Raw genomic sequence first — 27,501 nt, forward strand, 5'->3', positions numbered from 1 at the left:
CTCAAAAAGGTGCCTCAGGAAAAGTGGAGCATCTTTAAAATAAAATAAAATAAAATAAAAATAAACAAAAACCAAACTCAACAAAACAACAAAACCCCAAAAGAATCCCCCCAAATCCCAACCACCACCACCTCGGACCTGAATCAATGTGATCGAGGCCACGGAGCGGGGTGGGAGGAACGAAGCCACCCCTCCACCTTCCCCTTAGAAAAGAAACCCCAAAACCTCTCGCCAAATCCCCCCAAAACCCCGTCCCCAGTTTCGTCCAGCCGCTCGTTTGGTTTCTTTTCCATTTTTTCACTTTTGTGTGTGTGTGTGTGTGTGTGGTTTTTTTTTGCAAACTTCCACAGCGCTTCCCAACGAGTGACCGCCGGGAGGGGACGGCCCCGGTGACGGCCACCCCTGAGCCCTGGGTCCCCTCGCTTTTGGAACCCCCACATTGGTGACAAGCCCTTGAGACCCCCCCTGTCCCCCATCCCAGCAGCTATACTGGGTCATCCATGCCTTCTTCTGTGGCAGCAGTCACGGGGCCCAAGTCCTGCTTGCGCAGGGGGCTCTTGGCGGTGCCCAGCAGCTCTTTGCCCCTCTCAGTTTTTAAGTGATCCTGATTTTTCAGCTCAGCGTCCGGCCGCGAGTCCACGGAGGCTGGCGTGGACTGCCCGCTGTCCAGCAGCTCCGAGAGGCTGCTCAAGGAGCCGCCGTCCAGCTGCTCGAAGGAGAAGTTGGGGATGCTGAGGTGCTCCCCTCGGCTCTCCGGGAGCTCCAGGGATTCTCGGTAGGCCGGGAACTCGCAGGACGGGGTTCTCCTCCGCAGCAGGGTGTTCTCGGAGGCTTTGCTGCGCGGGGCCGCTGCTCCCTCATCCTCCATGGGAGGATCTATAGAAATGCAGGGCGGGCTCATCTTCTTCTTCCTCCGGGCTCCGTGGATGTAGTCGGCCTCCAGCTGGACGTGGCCGGGGGGCCGCTGCTTGTCCTCGGCGGGCTCCTGGAAGCCGCAGGCCGGGGCGCCGCCGGAGGGGCAGATCTCGATGGAGTGCCGCCGCTGCTCGTCGGCCCAGCTGGGCTTGCTGAGGAAGCCCTTGGCGTCGGTGCTGTAGAACTTCTTCAAGTCCTTCTCCTTGCGGGAGAGGCTGCTTGTGCTGCAGTTCTTGAGGGGCACGGGGGACGGGGCCGGGGAGGTGAAGGGCGAGGTGGAGCGGCTGCCGGGGTCCGAGTGCTCCTCTGCCCAGTCTTTGGCCGAGCTGTTGATGTGCCGAACCTCCTCGTCAGCCAGGTCTGAGGGCTCGCCCTGGCAGCCCTCGGGGCCGGGGGGGCTGGTGGGGCTGGGTGGCCGGCTGGGAATGCCGTGCTGGCCACACGTGTGTTTCCGTGCCAGGGGGCCGAGGGGCCGGTGTGGAGACGATGGGGGGGAGCGTGGAGGGGTGGCCGGGAGCGGGGAATGCAGAGGGCTGGGGGTGAGGGTGCTCTGGGGCTGCTTTGCTGATGGCTGGGGCTCTCCTGGCTCTGCTTGCAGGCTGTCTTTGCCCTCTGGAGTCTGTCCGTCCACCGAGTCCGTCTGAACGGCCTCCTGGAAGGGGAGGGGAGAGAAGTAGGGTGAGAGCCTGGGGATGTGCTGGGCAGCAGCACCTCCAGTGATGGACACAGAATTATAGAACCACGTTGTGTTGGAAGAGGTTTTAAAGCTCATCTCCTTCCACACCCTGCCACGGGCACCTTCCACCAGTCCGGGTTGCTCCAAGCCCCATCCAAGCTGGCCTGGGACACTCACAGGGATGGGGAGCCCATGGCACGAGGCAAAGGGTTGGTGGGTCTAACACAGCCCACCTCGTCCCTGCCCCATCGTGCCAGTCCTGTCAGACCCTCCTGCACAAGAGGATAAACTTTAGCTGGCAGGAGCCTTCATGTTCAGGGCTGGCATCTGCTGGGCCCTGGTTTTGCTCCAGCCCCAAATCCTGAGCCAGCACAACCCATCACGGTGGAGGGCTCTCCCAGCACTGGTAAAATGGATTTGGGCACCTTCTCCCCACGCCTTAGCTCTTATTTCCTGGAATAGCACAGCCATGAAGATGGGAATAGGGAAAAAGGGCCTTCCCACGTGTCATTTGCTAAGACAGGAATATATTAAAATTTATGGCACGTTTTGCTCTGAACCAGGAATTCCACTCTTAGCTCCAAGCCAAGCAACACAAGAGAAGACTGGGAAAGAAGGGAAAGAACCAGGTGACAACACAGGAGTTACCTCTGGGTGCTCATGGCCCCTCACCTGTTGCAGTGTGCAGCTACGCAAACGGAGCAAAAGGGCTTTGTGAATTTGAGATGGGAGTTTCTATTTCCTAAACCTAAAGCTGGAGTTTCTATTCTGTATTTTTACGTGTATTCATCCTTCCCCCTGGAGTTATTCCCATTGGATTTTACCTATAATGTATTCACACTGGGCATTGTTCTATTGGTCTCACCTTACCTCTTATTTTTCCCTATAAAACCTTTGTCTGGACCCGGGATCGGGGTCACTTGTACGTGCGGCGATCGGTCAAATACAACCTACTTTGGACTGCACAACAAGTGCCCACTCTCTTGAGTCTCTTTATCCCGGTCTTGCGCTCTCTAAACAGCTCTGTCCGTATCAAACGAACCCACAAAGGTGTTTGTCGCTTCTCTCCCTCTCCGGCGGCTCCCGGAGGCGCCTGGCCAGCGCTCCGGGAAAGAGTATCCGAGCAAAAACGAGGAAGTCGGAGAGAGGGGGAAAGAACGAAAAGCGACACTCACCTGTCTGCAGAGCAGCTTGCTGAGAGCAGGAGATCGGGGGGTGCCGTGGGCGGCCAGGCCCTTCCAGCGGTGCCGCCCTTCGTGGCCGGGGCAGCGCGCGGCCGCCGGCAGCGCCTCCGTGGGCACCGCCAGCGAGGAGCTCCCGCCCACGGGCTGCGAGCGGATGGAGGTGATGGATCCTAGGGCAGGACAGAGGGAGCAGTCATGGCTTTGGCCTGGAGGCTCTCAAGGTTTGAGGCAGAAGCTTCAAGAGGGGAGTAAACACAGGAGGGAGAAGGAAAAACCTGTTGGGCCTGGCTGAAATGCCAAACCTCAGCATAAACCTTGGATTAAAAACCTTGTCCCTCGTCCTGTCCGCTGCTTTGAACCTCGGCAGGGATGGCGGGGAGCTCACAGATGTTGGGACTCTCATCCTTGTGGATCCCTTCTAACTGAGGATATTCTACAACTTCTGCTCCCACCCAGCACAGCCCAGCCACCAGCAGGGGCTGTCCCCGAGGCACAGCTCGGCTCAGCGTGGTCCCACCAGGAGCTGCTCTGACAGCCCTGAGCTGTGGACAGGCTGGAGTCTCTCTCTTCCCAAAGCCTCCCAGGCTGGGTCTGAAAGCCATCCCTCCTCCCCAGCCCATCCGTGGTGCTGCTTTACTGCACTTGGGAGTTGTTTGAAAGGTCTTCTCTGGTTTTGGGCTGCAGGATTTATTGTCCTCATTAGTTTGAAACCCAGCGTCTGTTCCTCCAGCGCTGCCCAGCTCCGTGCTACAAACACCATTATCCATCACTCCAAGAGATCTCACCCAGGGGTCAGGGAGCCTGAGCCCCTGACAAAAGCCATCCAGACACATCACAGTTGCATTTCACAGACAGATTTGTTGGTGGGGACAAAGAAAAGTGAGTGTTTAATAATTTTTCTTCTGGAGCTTTTCTCCAGAACACCACAGAAGGAATTCCCACCCCCACCCCGCTTCTCCCCAGGATTTTTTTGGACTCTCCTAGAACCAGAGTTTCAGGCTGAGCCTGTGCTGTTCACGTGCTATTCCAGGCTTTATAAAATGCTTTTAATGATGCAGAAAAACTCTGTCATAAAGCCTGTCACAAACATGGTCATAAAATCCAGACCCAGTGCTCCACTCCCTGTCCTCAGCTGGAATTTCCTCCTGTTGGAAACTTTCCATCGAGAAAAGTTTCCTCTCATATAGGAAACCCAAACCCCCTCCAAACTGGATGTTCAGGAGCACTGAAGATCTCTGGGGCTGGATATTTTTTTCTCTGTTTTTTCTAGGAAATCAGCAAACTGCACCTAAAACCAAAATATCCTGAGATCTGCTCATCCCACAAGATTTTCACTGTGTGGTCAAGGGAATACTGAGAGAAGATCAGACATCCTGAAGCCCGTGGAAACACTCATGGGAGTCTCCATGGGCTCAGTTTTGTTTGGATATAATTTATGGATCTCTGACTTGAAGCAGAGTTTGGGCAGCTCAGGAGCAGCACAGCTCGGGGTGCTGCAGGTTTTAACCACCAGGTAAAGTCATATCCATCATATCCACCCCTCCAGTGCTCTTGGAGAGAAATTTAGGAATTTAGGAAACATCAGAGAATCCTTGGTGGGCTCTACCCACCCCTGCCAACGTGCCAGCAGTTTAATATGGATATAAATCCTGCTTTGCAGCCACTCCAGGGATGAAAAGCAGCCCCAGGAGGCCGCCTGTGAAACTCAACCTCTGTTTTCTTTCCTTCACGAGGAATTTGCAGGTGAAATAATAATAAACACCGAGCAGAGAACATGACCTGGCTCCCAGAGAGTCTGAGCAAACACAGAGTTCCTTCTCCCAAGGAAATCAGAGCAAATCAGGGTGTGCAAACCCACTGGGCAGTTCTGGCATTTCAAACCCTGCTGGATCAAAGGGAACCAGGCTGGGAAAAGTTCTTGGGAGCCCCTCCAGGAGCAGCCTTTTAGGGAGGCTGAGATTGTGTTTCAGATCGATTTCCTGCTGTATTTTTATTTTTAACCTAATAACTAATCCCTCATATCCCACAATACAAACTTTTCTATCCAATTACAGAATACTACCCAAACTCATAAAAAATATTTTAAAAACCCCAACCTCCACTCTAAAACCTCTATTTTACTTCACATATATCACTATATTTTAAAACCTTAAACTCTAAATTTTCCACTATATAATATTATACACTTCTAATCAAACTACACACTCGTAATCTCAATTCTGTCATTTAATTTTAAAAACTTGCTCTACAACTTCAAATTAAACACAATACTCTCTTAAAAATCAAAATCTATCAACATAAAAATATCAAAAACTCTCAACATCCAAAATTCCAACAATTTCCCCTTCAAAGCTGCTCGACAGAAGAGACAGAAAGGTATTTTCAGGGAAATGTGCTGGGATGCAGAGGATGAATGCCCCCTCAGAGGCTCTGTCATTCCTGGCTTATGGGGTCTCTCCATGACATCCATTACAAGGCCAGGCTCAGGAAGAACCAGAGAGTGGCTTCTGATCTTTCTGCTCCCAAAGAAACTCCTGCAGCTCTGAACTCCTCATTAGATGCTGAAAGGCACTGCCCTGAGGCTGCAGCCTGCCTGAAACATGAGGAATTGTGCTGGAAGCAATCCCAGCTCTGGCTTTTATTCCTGGGGATGTTATTGAGGAGGAGCCAGAGGGAATGCACAGCTCCCTTTCCCTCAGCTAAAAACCTGTGCTCGGGAGCTTTGCTTCTCCCCAAACATCTGAGCTTGCTCCCGGGGAAGTGCTGGGAACGTGGAATGATGCAGGACGTGGGAAACCACTGTGGTGCTGATGGAATCAAACCTGCTCAAGCCCTGCTCAGGCCATGCTTGGGTGGGTTGCTCCCCACTGAACCCCCCTGTGCAGCTCCTGCCCCCCTGTGCTTGTAATCATGGAGTTGTAAAGATTGGAAGGGACCATGGATTCCAAGCATTAATCCAGCACTGCCAAGGCCAGTGCTAAATCAAATCCCCAGGTGCCAGATCCACAGTTTTTTTGAACACTGCCAGGGATGATGACCCCCACCACTGCCCTGGGAGCCTGTTCTGATGCTTGAACACCCTTCCAGTGAAGACATTTTCCCTGATATCCAATCCAAACCTCCCCTGGCAGAACTTGAGGCCGTCTCCTCTCATCCTGGCCCCGTTCCCTGAGAGCAGAGCCCGACCCTGCCCCATCCTCTCAGGAGAGCGAGAAGTTTCCCCCTGAGTTCCTCCAAGCTGAGGCACCCACCCCAAGCTGCTCCTGGTGCTGCATCCCCTCCCCTGGACACGCTCCAGCCCTTCCACATCCCTCTTGTGGTGAGGAAGCCCAGACTTTGCCTCAGAGCAGGGGAAGCTGCGAGGGTGGTACCTCTCGGGGCTTTGCAGGGGTAGGTTTCCATCTCCACCTCGTGCAGGGGCAGCGGGGCCGCGGCCGGGGCGACGGGCCGGAACATGTAGCTGTCGTTGGGCAGGGAATGCATGCGGGACACGGAGATCTTACGGACTGTCAGCAGCTTCTGGGAGTCCTGGGCCCTCAGCGAGGCTGCAGCGCCCTGCAGAGCAACGGGAGAGGGAGATGGGGTCAGCCCAGCGGGGGATTTCCAGGGAATTCCTTCCCTTTTGGATTCCCGGCCTTGTGCTGCTGTGCCCGCTGGGATGCCACCCCGAGCTGTGGTGACACAGGACAGCAGAGTTACACTGAGGGACGAGCTCAGGATGTGGCTGGAATAAAGGGAGGCATCAATGACCCACCACTAAAAAAAGTCAGTTTTTTGTCCAAAATCAACTCCTGGGCATACAGAGAGAAAGGAAAGGCCAGGAAAAAGGAGCTCATTTGTTTAAACACATGAAAAAAACAGCATTTCTCACATTTTCCCCATCTGGTGTTCCAAGGAGATGCTTTCAGGAGGCCTGAGGGTGACATCCTTCTCCTCAAACAGAGGGCAGAGGGGCCAAAACAGGTCCTTCTGGAAATTCTCCCCAAAACACCCTCACAGGGCAGGCATTTAAACACATTGACACCACTGCAAACATCGAGGCCTCTCTCCTAAAGCCTGGAGCATTTTGGGCACCACTGAGCCCTGAAGAAGGAGGCAGAGGGAAGGAGAAGACCTCGTGGCAGTGAGGGTGGGGGTGCAGAGCCTGTCTGGGGGCAGAAAAGGGATTTTTCTTTGTTGTCACTGAAATGGGTCCGGCTGGAAGTGCCCACACAGAGCTCACCACAAACCCTAAACCTGACCCCGCTCAGCAAATCCATCCTGGGCTCACAGGGAGCTTTAGGGACACAAATGATGTCCCTGAGGTGCTGATGGAGAAGCTGAGAGGTGATGCCAGGACTTGGCCAAGTGCTGGGAGAGCAGGAGCCCTGCAGCCTGGCTGGACATGTTTCCCTCCCAGGTTACCCTTTTATCTCAAACACAGCGAATCCCTCTGCTTCTCCTTCCACATCAGCTCCCAGTGACTGGTTGAAAACATTTTCCCAGCTGCATGTCTTAAATTAAATGTCTTTTGCTTTGCTCTGCCAGCGAAACCTGTCCCTGAGATCCCTCAGGTTTGGAGCTCACCAAGGATCTGGTTAAATCTGGTTTTTCCCCTTGTATTTTTGGCTTAGAAATGTCTTCCCTCAGCTCCCTGAAGATGCACACCCCAAGGTGAATTACTCCTTGCTTTTACCCTGTGCAGCTTGGCTGGGAAGTGGGGGCCAGCAGGTATTTACAGCTCGTTGGCATCCAGCTCTGCCAGCTGTGGCTGTGCCCAGGAGCCACCCAGGAGCCACCCAGGGCTCTCAGCTGCCACTGCCAGCTGGTCCTTGGCCAGCCCAGCTCCACCAGCACGGCATCACCTGGGCTGGGGGCAGCCAGGGGCTCCTGCTCAGCCCGGAGCCACACCGAGAACAAAAGGTCTCAGCACCTGCACAGAAGGATGTCAGGATTTGGCTCCTAAAGCTCAGCTTCTCTGTGGCTGGAACAAATGAACACAAAGCCCTTCTTGACATCAGCCACTTCAATTTTTAAAGGATCAACTGTTGAGACCTGACTGAATTAGGGATGTGGGTAAATTTAAAATGAAATAAGGGCTTGAAATACGAACCATGAATGGGAAATTTGTTGGCTCCCACCTGGAGAGCTGCTCTGGACAGTGAGGATGGTTTGGAGACATCACTGCTGCTCCCCCTCCCTGCTGGGAAACACCTGCTGCACTCCAGAGCCTGATCCCATACCCTGGAAATCAGGATGGGACCTGGGCATGGGGGGTGATTGGGAGGGACTGGGCAGAGGGGGTTGAAGCCCTTCTGGTTTGTTGGGAATGTCCCTGGAGCATCTCCTGAATCCCCAGCTCTGGGGATTGCTGGAAGCCTGAGGTGTTGATCCCTCCCTTGCCTCAGTTTGCTCAGTATCATAAACAAATTCTTGCAATAACAACAATAAAATCAAGCCTGACACTGTTTTCTCCACCAGCAAAAAGCTCTGCCTGCAGCTCTGGGTTTAACATTTGGAGTCACACCCAATGCACATTTTAAGGGCTAAAAAGAGGATTTCAGTCCTATCCCACACAGGGCTGATTGCTCTGGGATTTCCCAGCTGGAAAGGACAGAGGCTGGAAAGGTTGTGGTTGTGCAGGGACAGGTTTGGGACAGCTCAGACACCACGATGGGTGGGACATCTGCCACCTCAGCCTGGTGGCCTGGGCTTTGGTGGGACGCTGGCAGGACGTGGTGGAAGGAGGAAGGGGACACTTCTCCCCCTCATCACCTCCAGGGTTCAAAGGAGGCTCTGCCTGGCTCCTGATGTGCTTGGGAAGTGCTGGAAGATGAGGAAAGCCCAAGGAGAATGGACTTGTTTGCACTCCCAGCCCGTGTGAAAGGGAGGTGCCCTCCCTCCCCTCAATTAGAAAAGCAACCTCTGCATTTCCCTGCAGGAATGTTTGTGAGGAACAACATTCAAACAGCCAATTCCCCAGCGCTGTGTAACCAAGTCTTTTTCCTCGCCCTAATGGAGTCTGATAGATTTCACAAAAATCTAATTTAATGTAATTTAATCTCCAAGCCCCCACTGATTTCGCGGTAGATTTATTTGTGATGGTGGTGACAAAGCAGTTCCATGTTCACTCTTAATCACAGGCTGCTGACATGGGCTGAGACAATTATCTCACACCCTCCTTCCCCCCTGCGCTTCTGATTGTTTTCCTGGAGGACTGATAGGGATCAGAGAGCAGGCAGTGTCTGAAAAATCAACTCAGGATCCTCCAAAAATCAACCCAGGAACCTCCAAAAACCAACCCAGGAACCTACAAAAAGCAATGCAGGAACCTCCAAAATCAACCCAGGAACCTCCAAAAACCAACCCAGGAACCTACAAAAAGCAATGCAGGAACCTCCAAAATCAACCCAGGAACCTCCAAAAAGCAGCCCAGGAACCTCCAAAATCAACCCAGGAACCTCCAGAAACCAACCCAGGAACCTACAAAAACCAACCCAGGAACCTCCAAAATCAACCCAGGATCCTCCAAAATCAACCCAGGAACCTCCAAAATCAACCCAGGAACCTCCAAAAAGCAGCCCAGGAACCTGCAGCTCCTCACTGAGGGGCTCTGATGATTCCCAAGTTCTCCATGTCCTAAGCAGAGCCGTGGGCAGCTGCAGTTTTACAGCAGCACTGAATTGCTGGAGGATCCTCTGGAAATCCCAAAGTGGGATTAAACAGAGCCTGAGCAGTGCCCACGTGAAGGGAATTTATCCCATACCATGCTGGAGGTGCCAGGGCTCCCAGTTCCCAGGATTTTTGGGATTGCTGCCCTGAAAAATGACAAGGACTGGCTGGGACAGCAGGACAGGGACCTGTGGCTTTTATGGCTCTGAACTTAAAATCCACAACTTGAGAATGAAGCGGAGAGATGGACTTTGAACCCTCCTCTGGAATAATGGCCAGGATAACGTTTCCAGCACCTTCCAGCTCCAGGAGCCCTGGGAGCTGCCTCGGGACGTGGGGTGCTGGTGACATCCCTGCTGCAGGGGCTGGGACAGCTCCCTGTGGAATCTGCCTGGGTGGAATCTGCTGCTCAGGCTGGTGGGATCCATCCCCTCCCCACCCCAGCTCTCACCAGGGCTTGGTGCTTCCCCTTGGCGTGCTCCAGGTTCCCGTGCAGCGCCCGGCTCTCCGCGGCCATGGCCCCACTCCTGCTCCCGCCGCTTCCTCTGGACATCTCCAGCTCGATCTCAGCGTCCATCTCAGCGTCCTCCTTGGCCTCCTTGTTGCTCTCCTCCAGGTGCTTCATCAGCACTGCCACCACCACGTTGACCAGCACGAACTGGGCGATGAGGACGAAGGTGACGAAGTAGACGGGGGAGATGACGGGCAGGTAGCTGAGGCAGTGCTTGTCCTCCCGCGTGCACTCCCGCAGCGTGTCCTGCAGCAGGGGGGGGACAGGGCAGGCGTTAGTGAGGCTCTGCTTGGGCTCCAGCTGCACAAACACCAAAAGAGCACAAAGTGGGCACGACTGAAACAGATAAGAGAAAATACAGGGATCATGAAGCACGGCACCTACAAAGGGGGGAATGGGTTGCCCAGAAGTTCTGGATTTCTCATCTCCTGGAGTGTTCCAGCTCGGGTTGGACAGAGCATGGAGCAGCCTGGGGTACTGGAAAGTGTCCCTGCCCATGGCAGGGGGTGGAACTGGATGAGCTTTAAGGTCCCTTCCAGCCCAAACCATTCCATGATCCTGTGATTCTATGACACATCTCAAAGGCACAGAGCTCATGGTTAGTCCTCCCAGTCAAAAACCTGGCATAATTTTCCTTCAATACTATATCTAAGAACAACGCTTCAGGCTGGGTGAGACTTAGGACAAATCTTGAAAACACACCTGGCTTTTCTATTAGGAAGTCCCATTTTGATGTTTTAAGAGGAAACATTTTTGTTTGCACCCAAGAGTTGCCTAAATCCGTTTGAAAACTGTACCTACAGCCTTCCAGAGAGGAGGAAGCACCCAGAGACTGCACACACCTTCATGATCCCGTTCCAGTTGTCCCCTGTGGACACCCTGAAGAGGGTGAGGAAGGCCATGCCGAAGTTGGTGAAGGTGGCGTGGCGGCTCAGGCCTTCGCAGGGATTCTCCTCACTGCAATCTGTGGGGCAGGGAAGGAGCAGCACATCAGCCAAGCCATGCTGGATTGTCCACAGCAGCCCCCAAAGCTGGGGGTGGCACCCTGAGCTACGTCCCATGGATTTATGGCACCAGGGGGTGGTGACATCCTGCTCGGGAGGAACAGGGGGGACAGGGGGGAAAGGTGTTTTCAGCTGGAGAACCGTGGGACAGGACACCAGGAGGTGTGGAAGTGGTGGTGGTGGAATTCTCATCCCTGGAAACATTCAAGGCCACGTTGGACAGGGTTTGGAGCAAGCTGGGCTAGTGGAAGGTGTCCCTGTCCATGGCAAGGGGTGGCACTGGATGGGCTTTAAAGTCCTTTTTAACCCAAACCATTCTGATTTCTGTGATTTTCTTTACTCCTGCTCTACAGCCTCCTTTGTCTGTTTTCCTGTTGATTGCGCCCTTGCCTTGATGATTTTTTACATCCACCACGAGGGATATTTTCACTGAGATAAAGTGGAGCAATCTGACATTTTCCCCCTGAGAATTAATAGCCTAATGAATGCAAATTGAACATATGAAATATCCATCTTCCCATAAAACACAGCCTCGTTAAATATCCATTAGGACAGGCAGCAATGGCTCTTGGTTGGGCATTTCAGTCTTAGGTAATTATTCCAAGGTAAATTGGGAGGAAAAACAAACAAACAAACAAAAAAAAAATCCAAGAAAAACCCAAAAATGACCAGTCCTGGGGGAGAAAGGGCTGATGGTTCTTGTGGCTGGCATGAACTGATCAGGAAAAAGGAGGGAATATTCCCATTACATTGGGCTGGGAAGCAGAGTCCTGCCCCAGTGGGGTTCCCTGGGCTGGCATTGCCCAGGTGTGTGTGGAAACACCAGAAGAGCCATTTTTCACCCCTGTGACTGAACAAATGCACCCATAACTCCAGGGATGGAATATAAACCCACACTGCTTCACTCAGGGTGGGTGCAGAACCAATTCTTTCCCCAGAATCTGTGAGAGACTGAAAAATAATTTGGTTTTGGTCGAAAGAATTATTCTGCTCTGAGGCACTTGTAATCTGAGCAGAGGGCTGGGCTCATAAAGGGGATTAATGACAGCCATAAAGTCTGCTCAGGAAGGGCCCTTCTGGTGCTCCTGGAGCTCTAATTGGGATGGAAATGTTGAGGATGCAGACACAGCTCCCTCCAACAGCCTTTTCCAGGCTGGGCAAGGCTGGGGTTTGCTCTGGTTTTACTGATGGGCACCTTCCTGAGCAGCTGCAGTATCCTCAGACTGGAGGATTAATTAATGCTGGACAAGCAGGAAGCACTGGGTGCCTCCTGATTGATGGAGAGGGGGGAAGGTGGTGCTGAGAACACGGGACAGAGGAGCCCTGGGAGCTGGAGGAGCAGTGGCAGCCAAGTGCAGAGAACTGATGGGCTGTGGGGGAAGCTCTGAGCAGGGACATGTTTATGGTGGCATCTCTCCAGCAGGAATCTGACCCCCATCCAGCTCTGCAGACTCGTGCTCTGTCTCCAGTAGCAAACTTGAGCACATCCATGCTGGGCAATGATATTTCAACAGCAAAGAGTTCCTCTCCAGCCAAGGGTGGCGTTGGCCAAAGCCCTGAATGTGTTTGTGTGTGTGTGTCAGGAAGGTTCTGTGCTACATCCTCGTGTGTCAGCTGTGACCCTGAGATCAAGAGAAAACGTCCATCTTCAGAACATGAGTGTGAAGCTAAGGAAGGCCCAAGAACGAGAGAGACAGGGAGAAAAGGAAGCAGCCAGATACCAAATAAACACCAACCGGATGAAGCGAGCGGCCTCGGGCCCATTACTCACCCAGCTTGCCAAACAATTCCACTCCCAGGGCAGCATAGATAAAAAACAGGAGCATAAAAAGTAGGCCAAGGTTCCCTACCTACACAAGGAGAAAGCAGAACAAGGGTCAGGCAAGTCGAGGTCATGAATGAAATCACTCCATCACATTTTCAACACAAGCACAGCCGGGATGGGGGGGCCAGAGGCAAATCAGATTCCCCCTGGGAGCAGCAGATTTCCCCTGGTCCCTCTCAGAGTTCTGCTTGATGGGGCCCAGGGAGTTCTTTGTGTGGGGGAAGGAGCAGAGATGCCCTTGGGGGAAGCAGCAGCTTCTCCATCACCCTCCGCTGGTGTGGAATTTGGGCACCCCAGGGCAGTCTGCGGGGCAGGGCTGCTGTGGCACCTGGGCTCTGGTTTGGCTTTGGGGGCCTTTCCTTTGCCGGGACACTGAGGCAGCAGCAAGCCAGGAGAGGAGCTGCTTTCCAAAGGTTTCACTGGCATGGAGGGCTTGCAGAGCTCCAGGGAGAGGAGAACTCCCTGAGCCTTTTCCTTCACAGGCCCTTCTCAACAAGAACTTCCTGGATTTCAGCTTTCCGTGTCCCACAGGGAGATCCTTATCCCAAACACCAGCACTGGCAGCTCCAGGTGCTGCTGGAGGTGTTCCAAGCCCCCAGGGTGGCTGAAGGGGGTGACAAGCGACATGAAAACAGCACAAAAGCTCTTCACACCACCAGCATCACAGCTCTCCGTGCTGGATCCCATCCCAGCACGGAATCCAAGCCCCAAAAACATCTCCTGGAGCAGATTTTTGGTGACTCAGGCAGAGAACACGAAGGGCAGAGTGACCTGACCTGCTCCCACCTGCTCACATTTGTCTCTGCTGCCACTTTAATCTCTCTGTTAGCAGCTCCTAACTGAGACAAAGTGAGTTCTCTGCACCACCAGGAGGATTTTATCCCTAAAAAACAAGGAGCTGGGAGGTGATCCAGGCAGTCAGGCCCAGGGATTCCTGATCTCCGAGGTGCATTTTAGTGAACTCTGAGTTTGGGAGAGTTTTCTTCTCTGAGGTTGCACAGCCACAGTTTTTTTTGGTTATTTGTACTGTGCTTAATTTAATCGGAAAGTTTATCAGTGTGATATCTGTCATTATAAAATTAACGCAGCTCTTGCTGATGAAAGAGGGGATTTTTTTATATTAAAGAAATGGGAATAGTGCAATCACCCAGTGCAGGCTGTAATTGCTATAAAGCCTAAACTGGCTCTGCAATTTCCCTAACATTATTACAATCCTCCAGGGAATAATAAAGATAAAACAGGGATGTGGATGGCTGGGCTGGGTTATTTCATCTGCCTCCTGGAACAGCTTTTGCTGCTCCTGTGTGCTGGACCACTGATGGTTTGGGAGCCATTAGAAACGAGCAGGCACAAGCACAAACACACCACACGCTCTGCTGGGGAGGCAAACGAGCAAATAATTACAGGGAATGAAAATAAAAGGGATAAACAAACTTTCGAGGTTGAGGTAACAGATGAGGGTGTTGGGTTTTGCTCTAAGCAGCCTGAGGATTCTGGTGCCTGAAAAATCAGCCTGGAAACTTATTGCACTGAGGGAATTCCAAAGAGTTTAGGGTAATGTGGGAGTTTCTACCAGGTTATCTGTAAAAGGTGTTATCTGGATTTCAACAAAGAGGAGGGGGAAGAGGGAATGGGGAAGGGAAAGAAGGAGAAGGAGAAGGAGAAGGAGAAGGAGAAGGAGAAGGAGAAGGAGAAGGAGAAGGAGAAGGAGAAGGAGAAGGAGAAGGAGAAGGAGGAGAAAGAAGAGGGAAAGGGAAAGGAAAAGGGAAAGGCAAAGGCAAAGGCAAAGGCAAAGGAAAAGGAAAAGGAAAAGGAAAAGGAAAAGGAAAAGGAAAAGGAAAAGGAAAAGGAAAAGTCCTCTTCAGCCCATGGCCTCCACCAAGGGCATGGAGAAGGCCCCAGGCACATTCCCAGGGATGTGCTGGGGAGCAGGAGCTGGGTCAGGGGCTGAGCACAGCCTGGGTGTGACCCTGGTGAGTCGTTCCCATCCTGTGACTCCACGTTCCCCTTTGGGATCCCCTCGGGGGTACATAATCAATGCCCCCAGAGCACTCTGAGGTCTCCTGAGAGCAGACAAGGAGAAGATGGTGCACGAATCACGGGATGGAATGGGAGGGGATGGGAGGGGGCAGGAGCTTTTCTCCAAAGCTGGGATGCCTGTGCTGGATGCTCCAGCAGGAACAGAAATCCAGCTCTGGCAGCAGCCTCAGCCCCAGCAGGCCCTAAGAAGGAGTTCTGCTCCAGCAGAACTGACCAGCTCAGCCCAGGCTCTGGGATCCATCCAGCTCCCCTTAACTTGGGCACAGAACACTCCAGATATCCCCTCTCTCTGGCAGCCAGGGCCTATCCATCAGGGGAAATGTGGGAAATGGATCTGTAGAGAATTCTCCAAGCCTGACAGGAGGCCCACACCGTGTGCATCCGTGACTTAGAAATGCCATGGGATAGGACAGACATTGCTGAGAGAGAAACGGAGCCAGAAACAAGTTTCAAAGGTTGGCCTTTGGAAAGGATGGCCCTGGAATCCAGTGCAGGGACAGGAGCACAGATGAAGAATGTTTTGGAGATATTCTTGGTGCCCTGAAGACCCCAGAGAAGCCACAGGAGCTGGAGGTGCTGGTGAGTATCTGTGATTCTTCCCTTCTGGAATGCAGGCTGGCAGCACTGGGATGCAGTGGGGACTCTGGCATTGTCCTCCATGCCCCCCAGAGGGGCAGGGGGAGCCTCCAGGAGGGGCTGCAGCCTCTCCCAGTGGATCCCAGCTGGATCTGGGCCCTACCACTGCAAAAGTCCTGGAATAACCTCCTCAGCTCAAGGGAAGGGCTTCCCTCTCCACGCACCCAGCTGCCTCTGGGAGAGGCACTGATGGAATTTGTGTCTCCTCTGCTCCTCTCTGGGTGAAGCCTCTTCCTCCTGAGCCTCCTCCTGCTCTGACATCCATTGGCATTCCCATTTTTGATGCACTCAGCTCCCTGGGATGCCTGTCCAGAGCAATTCCTCATAAAATTAAGCTCCTGCCAAGCCTTTCCAAGGCCACGATCCCTCCCCATCTTCCTTCCACCACTCTCCAGCCAAGGCGGTAACCCTGGCAGTGGGATAACACAGCCTGATTTATGCACTAGGCCCAGGAGAAAATGGACACATCTGCCTGGAAACAGAGGCCATCTGTGAGAATTCCAGCATTGCTGGAGAGCCAGAACCTTGGAGGGTGAAGTCACCTCACAGGCTGACCTGAGCAAGGTCCCCTTTCTGTGTCCCCTCAGCCCCAGGGAGAAGCCAGCAGGATTTTTGTACCTCTGGAATTCTGTGTCACTGAGGGATCCCTCAGGGATCTCTGCAGCACAGCCCACACCTCCCCATCTCCCTGAATCCATCATTCCCATCCCTGCTCCCTGGTTCCCATCCCTGTGGCTCTCCAGGGGCTGGCAAAGGCAGGTTGTTGGTTTTGTCCCCCACCTGCTGCGGGACAATGCCAGGAAAGCTCTCCAGGAGCTCAAACCGAGATAAGCCCAGGAATGACAGCACCAAGGGGAGATAAACTCCTGGCCAGGAGGGAATTCAGGTCCTGCCCTTCAGGGCTCTGCTGGAATGAGGAGTTCTTCACTCTTTTCTTGGCACAGAGTCCCTGTGGGGGCAGTTCCAAGCTTTTGAAGACAGAGAGGAGTCTCTTGTACAGCCTGCAGGGAATTAATGTGCCATCCACGGATCACGTGAGACCAGAGAAGGGAAAACAACCCAGATCTTCTGACAGGGAAGTTCCACATCTTATTGTTGTTGGAGGCTGGGAACTGGGCTGGATTCCAGTTGTCCTCTCCACCAGGAAGAGCTGTGGCAGCTCAGCAGTGACTCCTGGGGGATTCGCTTCCACCAGGAGCATTTTAACCCAGATCTGCTACAGAAACCAAATACCCCAAATCTGATAGAAAAAGGGACTTTGGAAAGATGGGAATGGGAAAAGGACCAAAGGAAAAGGAAAAGAACTAAAGGCTAAAAGGAAAACCATCAAACAGGAGCCTTAGAGAGCAGCCTTTGCTTCCAAACCCAGCAGCCACCAGATGCAGGAGCAAGGAAATGATCAGTGATGCATGAGTGGTGTAATTCATTATGGAGCCTTAACGAGCAGGAGCTCAGACAGAAGAGGAAAACACTTGAAGCAGGCCTTGAAAAGCTGCTCCACACCGAGAGATTAAAGGAGTTCACTGCTCTCCTGTTCACCAGGCTGCAGGAGATTATTTTATCTACCACTGCTCCAAACAGGAGAAGTGCTACGAGAAAAAAGCAAAATTACATCCAGTGAAAAACCAGACCTTGATAATTCACACTAACCTCACCAGATTTTTTTCTTTTTAGTAGGAAGAATAAATATGAATGTATTCCATCAACAGGGGATGGCTGATTCCCTAACACTGAATCCTTAAAAGAAGAACCAGGGATTGGGAGGACATGGAGAAGGTGGGCAGAGAATCTGAGATCATTCCCTGACCATTCTTTCTGTCTCTGTGGCCTCTCCTCATTTTTTTTTTTTTCCTCTTCTCCATCTCATTTTTATTCCACAGATCAAGTGGAGGAGAAGGTCTTTGACCTGGCAGGCAGAGGTTACCACACAAGGAGCAGGGCAGGAACACTTTGAAAAGAGCAGCTCAAGCTCAGTCTGAAATCCCAAAAGAGGAGATTAATCCTGTGACAGTCCTGGATCAAAATGCTACATTCCTCCAAATGTGGGGATAATTGGTTCTCCAAGTGTTACTCAAATTGCTGAATAAAAACCAAATCCAAAGCTGATGAAAATCACCCCCCAGAAATGCAGTGACAGTTCCTTGTCATCGTCAGCCCATAAATGGGCATTCTCCACACACCAGACAAAGAATTTCCCCCCAAACCTGAATGAATAAACATTAAATTAGGGTTTTTTTTGTCACTTAGAAACCACATTCTATGAGGATTTTCCAGCTGTGGTTTTAGGATGCTAATTTAATTAGGGTAGGAACTCATGCCCTGCCTTGGAAATGAAAGCTGCAGCTTTATGAAGAGTGATGGTTGTCAGAGAGCTCTTCTTAAAATTCCCTTCTCATTTTCTGAGCTTCACTGGGGACCAAAAGTGGCATTTCTTTATCTGCACGAGATCTGCTCGGAATATCCCTGGGGGTTTTCCCTTGACAAGAGACCTTGCTGGGAATGCAAACTGCAAGAACACCCCAAGGAAACCAAAAACCTGGCCTGGAGCCACCCTATTGTTTGGGGGGTGGGGAGGGACAGAAAACAAGGAGGGAGAGAAAATATGGGCTGTGGTGACAATGCTTTGTAAATTGAAAAACAGACACAAATCCAAGGATTTCTTGAAATGCCAGCCCAGGGGTCAGGCTGGTAAATCCCTGCTTTAGCCTCAGCCCAAATCCTTAAGGAAATCTGGATGGCAAAGGGCAAATGCTGGGATTAGAAACATCTTCATGGCTGTGATGAAGAGCAAAGCAAAGGGGTCTTTGCAAGGAAAAGAAACCCCCCCATTTTCCAGCTCTCCTGGAATAGATTGTGGGTTGCTTTGCACTTAGGAACTGAGCCCCAGGGGTGGTTTTGGGTAATTCCATGTTTGCTGCTGGTTCTTTTGTGGCCACTGATCCTCTGGAGGAGACTCCCACCCACACGGGGTCTGCCCTTGGCTGCTCCTGGGATCCAGGGAATTGGGATGGGCAGGGTTAATCTGAGTTAACTCCAACACTGAACAATCAGAGCTCACACCAGCACACCCATAAATGAGCAGAACACACCTTACAAAGGATAAAATTAAAACAAACAAACAAACAAACAAAAAACCCAAACACCTTGGAATTCTGATGGAGGACTGAAAGCCAGCAAAAAGTTCCTTTCCTTTTTTTCTCAGATCCATAAAAAGGAGGTCCCAGGAAGTGAACACTTGCAGGATCCTATCAAATTCCCTAAGTTTGGAAGTGTTGCTGTTTCTCTTGCAGCTCAGGAGAATTTGGTGACCCCAAATCAAGCTTTTAACCCTCAGAAGCATCTCCCCAATTTGCCTTTCCAAGGCTGCAGCACCTCTGTCAGGTTTTTCCTGCCTCCCAAATAAAACTCCTGAGTTGGAAGCTCCCAGTGCTTTCTCCACCATCCATCTCTGTCCCTGCTGGTGTTTCCCAAACTTGCCAATGAAATCTGAGGTTTGTACTAGCTCTGCCTACAGGAATTTGCTCTCTGGGAACTCTTTTCCCATCGTTTTGCTTCTCCCATCAAACACACTCCAAGCTGAGCCACGCAAAACTCCACTCCCACGGCCTGGAGAAAGCTGAGACCCTTCTGGAGGCCACCAACCACAGAGCTGTCCCCAGGCCCCAAAGGCACTTCTGTCCCCAAGGGGAACACCCCGGGCATGGAGGAATTTTGGGGGCTTACCTGGGGCAGGGCTTGCACCACCGTGTCCAGCAGAGCTCTCATGCCCGTGGCCATTTTCAGCAGTTTCAGCACTGAAATGAGGAGCAAGTCCTGCTCAGCAGGGCTGAGGTAGGGTATTGCAGGGAAAATCCAGGCAGGAAATCGAGGTTCAGGTCATGCAGGGAGGGTTTAGATCTCTCTTACTGCTGTTTGTACACGTGGGGAGTTCTCTGCATCCCGCAGGGCTGAACGTCCCCCTGTCAGTCCCAAGGGGAATGCATTCCCACTGCCAGAGGGTTCTGGGATATTGGGAAGGGATTCCTCCCTGGGAGGGTGGGGAGGGGCTGAAATAGAATTCCCAGAGAAGCTGTGGCTGCTCCTGGATCCCTGGAAGTGTCCAAGGCCAGGCTGGGATAGTGGAAGGTGTCCCTGCCATGGCAGGGGTGGAATGGGATGGGCTTTAAGGTCCCTTCCAAGCCAAACCATCCTGGAATTCTACGAAAATGGACAAAAACCTACAAGAACCCCAAGGTGCCCAGGCAGGGAAATGGGAGCATCTTCCCATGCCCTAATTGCCATCACTTCCCACCCTGCTCTGGGCCAGGATAAAAGCTCTGTGACCCCAGGCTGGAATCAGAACCCAACCCCAAACACCACTGGAAAAACCCCTTGGAACCCCCAGCTGGTCCCTGAGCTGCCGTTTCACCTTCCCCACTGGAAATGAACCAGCAGGGCTGGAAGGACAAATCTCCAAAGGATTTCCTGGGGTGGCTGGAGAGCCCTGGAGCAGGACACACCTCTGGCTATCCTGAGCACCCTCATGATGCGGATGATGGTGGGGTTGATGGGAAGGGCAGCGTTCATCTCGATCTCCTCCAGAGTGATCCCCACAATGGACAGCAGGACTATGGCCAAGTCCAGCTGGTTCCACCTACAGAGACAGGAAGGACACCCAACATTCCAATTATAATCCAAGAGGAGGGAATTTTATGTTAATAACAGGCACCAGCAAATCCCAAATGCATCTTTGTCGGATTAAGTTAATTATCTAAAATTACTCCTCTTGTGTTTTAATACAATATATCTTTTATAGTTCTATTTCTCTAAAGTATTCCGGTTTTTTTTTATAAAACCATCCTTTAAAATTTATTTGTATTTCTGTTTTTCTCTCAACAATATCTATCTTATTTTAAAATATTTCTAAATCAATATTTCTTATCTCTAAGTTTATATACAAATATATACTATATAAACTTTCTATTAAATTAAAAAAAAAATTCTACAAATCTATTTCCCACACATCTCCTCATTCTCATCTGGGCCTGTGATTTTTAGGTGGTACAAAACCAGCTCACATCCTGTGAGCCACAAAATCTGGGAAGTGGCTGGGAGCTGACTGGGAAGTGTTTCTGAACTCTAAACTGAGCTGGTCAGGCCTGGTGGAAAGGGAGATACTGGGGGAAAAGATGCAAAAAAACATCTGGAATTTTGTGAGATTTCCTGAATTCCTCCTGCAAAGCACAGCCAGCAGCTCTTAGGATTTTTAGTTCTTACACTACAAAGTTTGCACCCACTGAGAGCCAGCCCTGGGCTCTTTGTGTGTCGCCACAGAAACCCTGAAAGTGGGTCAATCCAGCCCTGAATCCCAAATCCACAGGGGTTCAAAATGCTCTCACCTGTCCTTAAAAAACCTCCGGAAACCAAAGGCCACCAACTTGAGCAGTGCCTCGAACACAAAGACGATGGTGAACACGTAGTTGCAGTACTTGAGGGCTTCATCCAGGGACTGCAAAGAGAGATCCCAGTTAGGTCAGCCCAGTTATCCCTTCCTACACCCCCACGGGGGGACTGGCAGGGAGCAGGGTGAGAGGAGCACAGAAATTTCAGGAATAAAGTCATAAAGGCTCGTGGAGCTCACTAAATCACCCAGCAGAACTCAAAGAAAGGCTTAGCCCCCGAGTCAAACACAACCCTCCAAAGCACTAAGATTAGTTCTGCTAAATACGTCAGGTTCAAGCTCAGGGCACAAATTGTTCAGCCTGGGCCAGACACAAAAAAAAATTCCCCCTTTCCCCATCTCCTGAAGATTCCTTGGTGTGAAGTGCCCAAGCCTTGGGGAGAAGAAAAGCCTTGATGGATCATTTCTTGATTCCAGCCCTCGGGACAAAGGCTTTGCTTAAAAAGCTGAGGAAAAGAAATAAACCTTGGAGATGGATGAAACCTTTCCTTGTTGAAAAATGGGACATCTCCAGAGCTGGGCAAAGCGTGTCCATATTTGGTGCAACATTCCCGCTGTCCACGGAGCCGCCCTCGGAAGTCAGGAATCCACAGTGTTTATACTTGGGGATGAGGAGTGTTTATAATGGATTTCATTGGAGCTGGGGGCCAACAATAGCAAAGGAATCTTGTGGGGCCTTAAAATAGACATGTGGAGGGGGAAGCAGCTCTTGGGGTGGGGAGGGATTGGGGGACAGGAGGGAGGGAAGGGGGGTTTCGTTTAGCGTAGCGCAGGACTCTGAATTTCCAATAAAAAATGGGAATTGTGAGCGTCAAACCAGACAAAATTGGAAATAAATGCAAGAGAGGAGCCTGCAGGAAACCCCAGGGCACAGGAAAGCTCTTTTTGTCCCCTCTGTGTGATGCCTGGCTTTGCTGACCCCACACACAGGGAGGTCACCAGGCCATGGCCGTGCCCTGATTTTTGGGAATGAGAGCTGGAAGTTTCTTAGGTGTTGGCATCAATTCCTATTCTTGTTCCATTACCTAAAATAAAATGGCAGCTTAAGAAACACGGGACAATTTCCTGTTCCATCCAAAGCCTGAGCCTGACTTCTGCCATCGTTTGTGACCGTTTGCATTTGGATTTACAACTCTGTGTTAAGTGAACGCAAACCAAGAGTAAATAAAACCTAATCTGGACAAACAACATTTGCATGGGAAACAAAGGAATTACCCTGGTGTAAACAACACACACATACACACACGTTACCCTCTGGCTCGGCATCCAGGAGGCATTTGCAGGTTACCATGGAATGCTGGAAAAGTAAATGCTGAGCCAGAGCTTCACAAATGATAACGAAATGGAAAATTTATGAATTGATATCAATTTATCTGTCAGCCCCTATGATTTATGTCAAAGGTGTTCTGAGGGGAGAATGATTTTTTAAAAAAATGATTTTTTAATACATTAAAAAAGTGAGGATTGTACTTTTAAATCGGTTTATTCAGAATTGATTGAGGAAAAGAAACGCTCTGCATGCCGTAACTCCGAGTTCATATCTGTTAATGGAATGTTCTAAAACTCTGGACTGTTTTCCAGTGTGAGGCTCAGTCAGGTTTGGGATCAGGGGAGGAAATATTTGGGTTGGTCTTTTCCTGGTAAAAGCTTAATTCACTCTCCATTAGCTGGGAGTGTTTTACCCACAGCAGGGAAATGGAGGATTTGCCTGAGGCAGTGACAGAGCTGGATCAGAATGCTGAGGCTTCCCAAAAACTGGGGGTGCCTCTTTGGGACTACCTAAAAACAGAGGCCAGGCAAAATTAGGGGATAAAAAGTGTTTCTATTTATTGAAGGGCCTTCAGGTACATTTAGGGCGGACAAAGGCTGCACCCAAAAATGGACCACGGGCCATGGGTTTTCACACTTTTATGAGTTTGGTCCATTTGCATATTGGGGGTGAATTACACCCCCAATACTAATGTTAATATTAAATATTAATTAATATTATTAATATAATTATTAAATATTAATTAATGTTCCAATTACAGCTTCCGGTAATGAAGTAATTTACCCCAAATTTGCTCCCCCCAACTCACTTTTGATTACATTTCTGGGGCCTGAGGCAGTGAGGTGTCCTTGCCTGCCAGGCCTGGAGAGGAATTGTTGTGTCTGCCCAAAATGAGACAGCAGCAGCTCACACTGGACATGGAGTTTAGAGTTACACACTGAAGAAGGATCACAAATACATGGAAAAACGTAAAATCCAAACCCCTAAAGCATCACTGGGAACATCCCCGTGGCCAATCCCCCTCCAGGGGAGCTGTGCTCCTACCTTGGGCTGGTTGTAGTGCTCCATGGACATGGTGATGACGTTGACGCCGATGATGAAGGTGATGAAGAGGTCGAGGTAGTGGCTGGTGCACAGGCTGTGGATGTACCTCCTGGCCGGCGAGTAGTCGGCGTAGTAGGGCCTGCGCTGGGCTTCTGTGGGGACACAGGGGACAGCCGTGAGCCAAGGGGGCTGCAGGGCTGCTGGCCACCAGCACGGGGCCTGAAGGCCACCGGCACACGGGGCGGAGAACCGAGGTGGACAAACCATGGGGAGTGGCTGAGTGATCCCTGTGTGATCCCTGAGTGATCTGAGTGATCCCTGAGTGATCCCTGTGTGATCCCTGAGTGATCCCTGTGTGATCCCTGTGTGATCCCTGAGTGATCCCTGTGTGATCTCTGAGTGATCCCTATGTGATCCCTGAGTGATCTGAGTGATCCCTGAGTGATCCCTGAGTGATCCCTGTGTGATCCCTGAGTGATCTGAGTGATCCCTGAGTGATCCCTGAGTGATCCCTGTGTGATCCCTGAGTGATCCCTGTGTGATCCCCGAGTGATCTGAGTGATCTGAGTGATCCGAGTGATCCCTGAGTGATCCCTGTGTGATCCCTGAGTGATCTGAGTGATCCCTGAGTGATCCCTGATTGATTCCTGAGTAATTCCTGTGTGATTCCTGAGTGATCTCTGATTGATTCATGAGTGATCCCTGAGTGATCCCTGAGTGATCCCTGAGTAATTATTGAGTGATTCCTGTGTGATTCCTGTGTAATTATTGAGTGATTCCTCAGTAATTCTTGTGTGATCCCTGAGTGATCCCTGATGAATGATCCCTGAGTAATTCCTGTGTGATCCCTGAGTAATTCCTGTGTGATCCCTGAGTGATTCCTGAGTGATCCCTGATGAATGATCCCTGTGTAATTCCTGAGTGATCGCTCTGTGATTCCTGAGTGATCACAGAACGATCCCTGTGTGATCCCTGTGTAATTACTGAGTGATCCCTGAATGATCCCCAAGTTATCCCTGAGTGATTCCTGAGTAATTCCTGTGTGATCATTGAGTAATTCCTGTGTAATTATTGATTCCTGTGTAATTATTGAGTGATCCCTGAATGATCCCCAAGTTATCCCTGAGTGATTCCTGAGTAATTCCTGTGCAATTATGATTCCTGCGTAATTCCTGTGTAACTATTGGGTGATCCCTGTGTAATTATTGGGTGATCCCTGTGTAATTATTGAGTGATCCCTGAGTGATCCCCAAGTTATCCCTGAGTAATTCCTGTGCAATTATGATTCCTGAGTAATTCCTGTGTGATTATTGAGTGATCCCTGTGTAACTATTGGGTGATTCCTGTGTAACTATTGAGTGATCCCTGTGTAACTATTGGGTGATCCCTGTGTAATTATTGGGTGATCCCTGTGTAATTATTGAGTGATTCCTGAATGATCCCCAAGTTATCCCTGAGTGATTCCTGAGTAATTCCTGTGCAATTATGATTCCTGAGTAATTCCTGTGTGATTATTGAGTGATCCCTGTGTAACTATTGGGTGATCCTGCCTCCCACCACAGCCTGGGTGGGGTTTTTGGGATGAGCAGACTCTGGTGCCAGCCAGGTCCTTCCCTCTGTCCCACAGTCTCCTCCTGGCACGGGAAGCAGGGGAGAGGCAGGGTGGGCACGGGACCCAAAGCCGAGGGAAAAGCTCCAAACCCAGCAAAGCTGCAGCTGCAGGCGAGGCCAAAGCTCGGGGCAGCACTCATCCCTCCCAATCCTGCAGGTGCCAGGAATATTCCAGGGGGGAGGAGAACATGCCCCGAGCTCCAGAAGGTTTCTGGGGCCTTTGGAAGGCCTAAGGAAAAGCAGCAGGGCATTCTTGATGGGATGGGAGCACACAGGACACAGCCACAAAGCGCTTGGCTCTGCAGGACAACCAGCACAAGCTCCTCTGGAAAAAGAAATATAAATTTATATTTATAAAACAGATAATTAAACAGTATATCTAGGGCTCGGGGCATGGCTGCATCTAAAACCATTTACATGAATTTTATATCTCTGCCTCTGGTCGTGATTCCTCCTTTTTTTTCCTCTTCAAAATGTGGAAATTTCTGCCTGTGACCAAATTCCTGGGAGTGTTCCAAGGAGAGTGCTTGGACCCCAGGGCTGCATTTATTGCCTGTGCCTCTCTCCAATGAAAGTGTGACCACAGGGACGGCTGTGGGCACTCAAATTCCTTTCCAACTGCAGCAATGTAAATATTCCCAGTTTACACAAGGCCAAGGCAGCATTACTGTGGATTTTACAAGTGGAAGAGACACTGAGGTCACACCAAGTCAGAGCAGGATTGTTCTTCACAGAGAGGGGATTTTGCAAATATTCCAGCAAATTCAGCTTTCAGTGCACGAAGAGCTCAGGAAAAGCTGCTTCACCTTGACAATAAGGAGGGAAATCAGTTCAGAAGCACTCAGTGCCCTCCTGAAATCCATCTCCCACTCCTCTCATCCTGCTAATACCTTTCAGATGGAAGGACTCTTGAAATGTGGGAGGTTTTTTGTTTTTGTTTTTGTTTTTGGTTTTTTTTTTTTTTTTTTGGTGCAACTGATGCCAGATCAGAACCCAAAACCTTAAAATTAATTGGATAAAGGGAAACAGAATCTGCAGCTCTCTTTCAAGTACATTTTTTTTTTCCTGGTAGTTAAAAGTACAGTGGAGGCATTTGAAAAACATTTCCTTCTGACCAGGGTCACCAAGGTTTTGTTTTTTTTTTTTGCTCTGCTAAGGGGTGTGGAAAAACAAGATGAAAGCAACCAGAGTTGTTTTTGAATACATTTTTTTTTTCTGTTGCTTTCATGTGCCTTAATCCTACAAGTCATCTTGGACTGCTGAGGCTGTCTGTGCTACTGAGCTCAGCCTGCCTGAAAAATAATAATAAAACTGTTGCAGTATAATATTTATTTCAGCCTGGACGATGTGCTTTCATGTGTTTTCAGGATTACAACATCCTTGTCCTTTTTTTTTTTTTTTTTTTTATTTTTAGGGAAATGTCTTCTTGGGAGTGCAAATAACTCCTTGGGAGGTCTGAGAATACCCTTAATAGTTAAGTGTTATATTAAGGGACTTTTTATTAATGATGAATGGTTGATTAATGGATTGCAGGAGATGAGCAGGGATGGGCTGGCAGCACATGAGGAAAAGAGCTTGCAGGTGGTTTTAACCACCCCTCACCTGCCCAAATGCCTGATTTATTCTCCATTCAGTAAAAAAATCAGGTGTTTATTCTGTTTTATCAACTAATTACGGAAGGAGACTCACAAGAAGACGTTTTCCACTGTCAGGCACTGAGCTGAAAACCTCCTAAATTCCCTGGCAGCATCAGAACTCCTTCTGTCCATGGGCTGGAGAGGAAAAAAACCAAGGAGGAAGCAGCCAGACCCAGAGGTGGCTCTGTCCTACAGGGCTCTCACAGGTCTCTCTCAGCCCTGCCCAAATTCCTGCTGAAAACTTAGGACAGGCTTAACCCGAGGGAGCTCTGGGTGAAGCCTGGCTCCTTTGGGATGCACAAAGCCAGAGTTAGGCACAGGAAGGGAACTCCAGCAGGGGGAAAACATCCAAGGACAGCTGGCACGGAGGTGACAGAGGTGACAATAACCACATGCAGCGGGGCCATGCTCGGGGGCACCCCATGCAATGTCCACTGGAGGAGATGCTGCCCGTGCCAGGCTGGCAGAGGGAGCTGGGATGTGCCCGGGGATGTGCCCAAGGAGCTGGGATGTGCCCAGGGAGGGCAGGGATGTGCCCAGGAATGTGCCCAAGGAGCTGGGATGTGCCCAGGGAGGGCAGGGATGTGCCCAAGAATGTGCCCAAGGAGCTGGGATGTGCCTGGAGGGAGCAGGAATGTGCCCAGGGATGTGCCCAGGGATGTGCCTGGAGGGAGCCAGGATGTGCCCGAGGAGTTGGGATGTGCCCAAAGAGAGCAGGAATGTGCCCAGGAATGTGCCCAAGGAGCTGGGATGTGCCTGGAGGGAACTGAGATGTGCCCGGGGATGTGCCTGAAGGGAGCAGGAATGTGCCCAGGGATTTACCCAAAGAGAGCAGGAATGTGCCCAGGGTGTGCCCAAGGAGCCGGGATGTACCTGGAGGGAGCTGGGATGTGCCTGGGGATGTACCCAGGGATGTGCCCAGGGATGTCCCCAGGGATGTGCCCAAAGAGCCAGGATGTGCCTGGAGGGAGCTGGGATGTGCCCAGAGAGAGCAGGAATGTGCCCAGGGATGTGCCTGGAGGGAGCCAGGATGTGCCCAGGGACGTGTCCAGGGATG

General features: G+C 50.9%; 1 protein-coding gene across 2 annotated transcripts in view; it reads right to left on the reverse strand.

The window, feature by feature from the left end:
* Positions 1 to 468: 468 nt before the first annotated feature.
* Positions 469 to 27,501, reverse strand: part of CACNA1H (calcium voltage-gated channel subunit alpha1 H) — a 111,812-nt gene continuing 84,779 nt past the window's right edge. For both annotated transcript variants that reach the window (XM_053992164.1, XM_053992163.1), the window contains 10 exons: positions 23,197 to 23,348; positions 20,821 to 20,930; positions 19,942 to 20,075; positions 19,166 to 19,236; positions 12,713 to 12,791; positions 10,780 to 10,901; positions 9,878 to 10,183; positions 6,147 to 6,330; positions 2,767 to 2,945; positions 469 to 1,567 (listed from right to left, as the gene is read on the reverse strand). In XM_053992164.1, coding sequence (XP_053848139.1) covers positions 485 to 1,567; positions 2,767 to 2,945; positions 6,147 to 6,330; positions 9,878 to 10,183; positions 10,780 to 10,901; positions 12,713 to 12,791; positions 19,166 to 19,236; positions 19,942 to 20,075; positions 20,821 to 20,930; positions 23,197 to 23,348 — 2,420 coding nt within the window. In that variant the 3' untranslated portion in view covers positions 469 to 484. The remainder of the gene's footprint in view (positions 1,568 to 2,766; positions 2,946 to 6,146; positions 6,331 to 9,877; positions 10,184 to 10,779; positions 10,902 to 12,712; positions 12,792 to 19,165; positions 19,237 to 19,941; positions 20,076 to 20,820; positions 20,931 to 23,196; positions 23,349 to 27,501) is intronic.

This window comes from Vidua macroura, chromosome 16 (assembly GCF_024509145.1).
Source record: "Vidua macroura isolate BioBank_ID:100142 chromosome 16, ASM2450914v1, whole genome shotgun sequence".
NCBI classification, from domain to species: domain Eukaryota; kingdom Metazoa; phylum Chordata; class Aves; order Passeriformes; family Viduidae; genus Vidua; species Vidua macroura.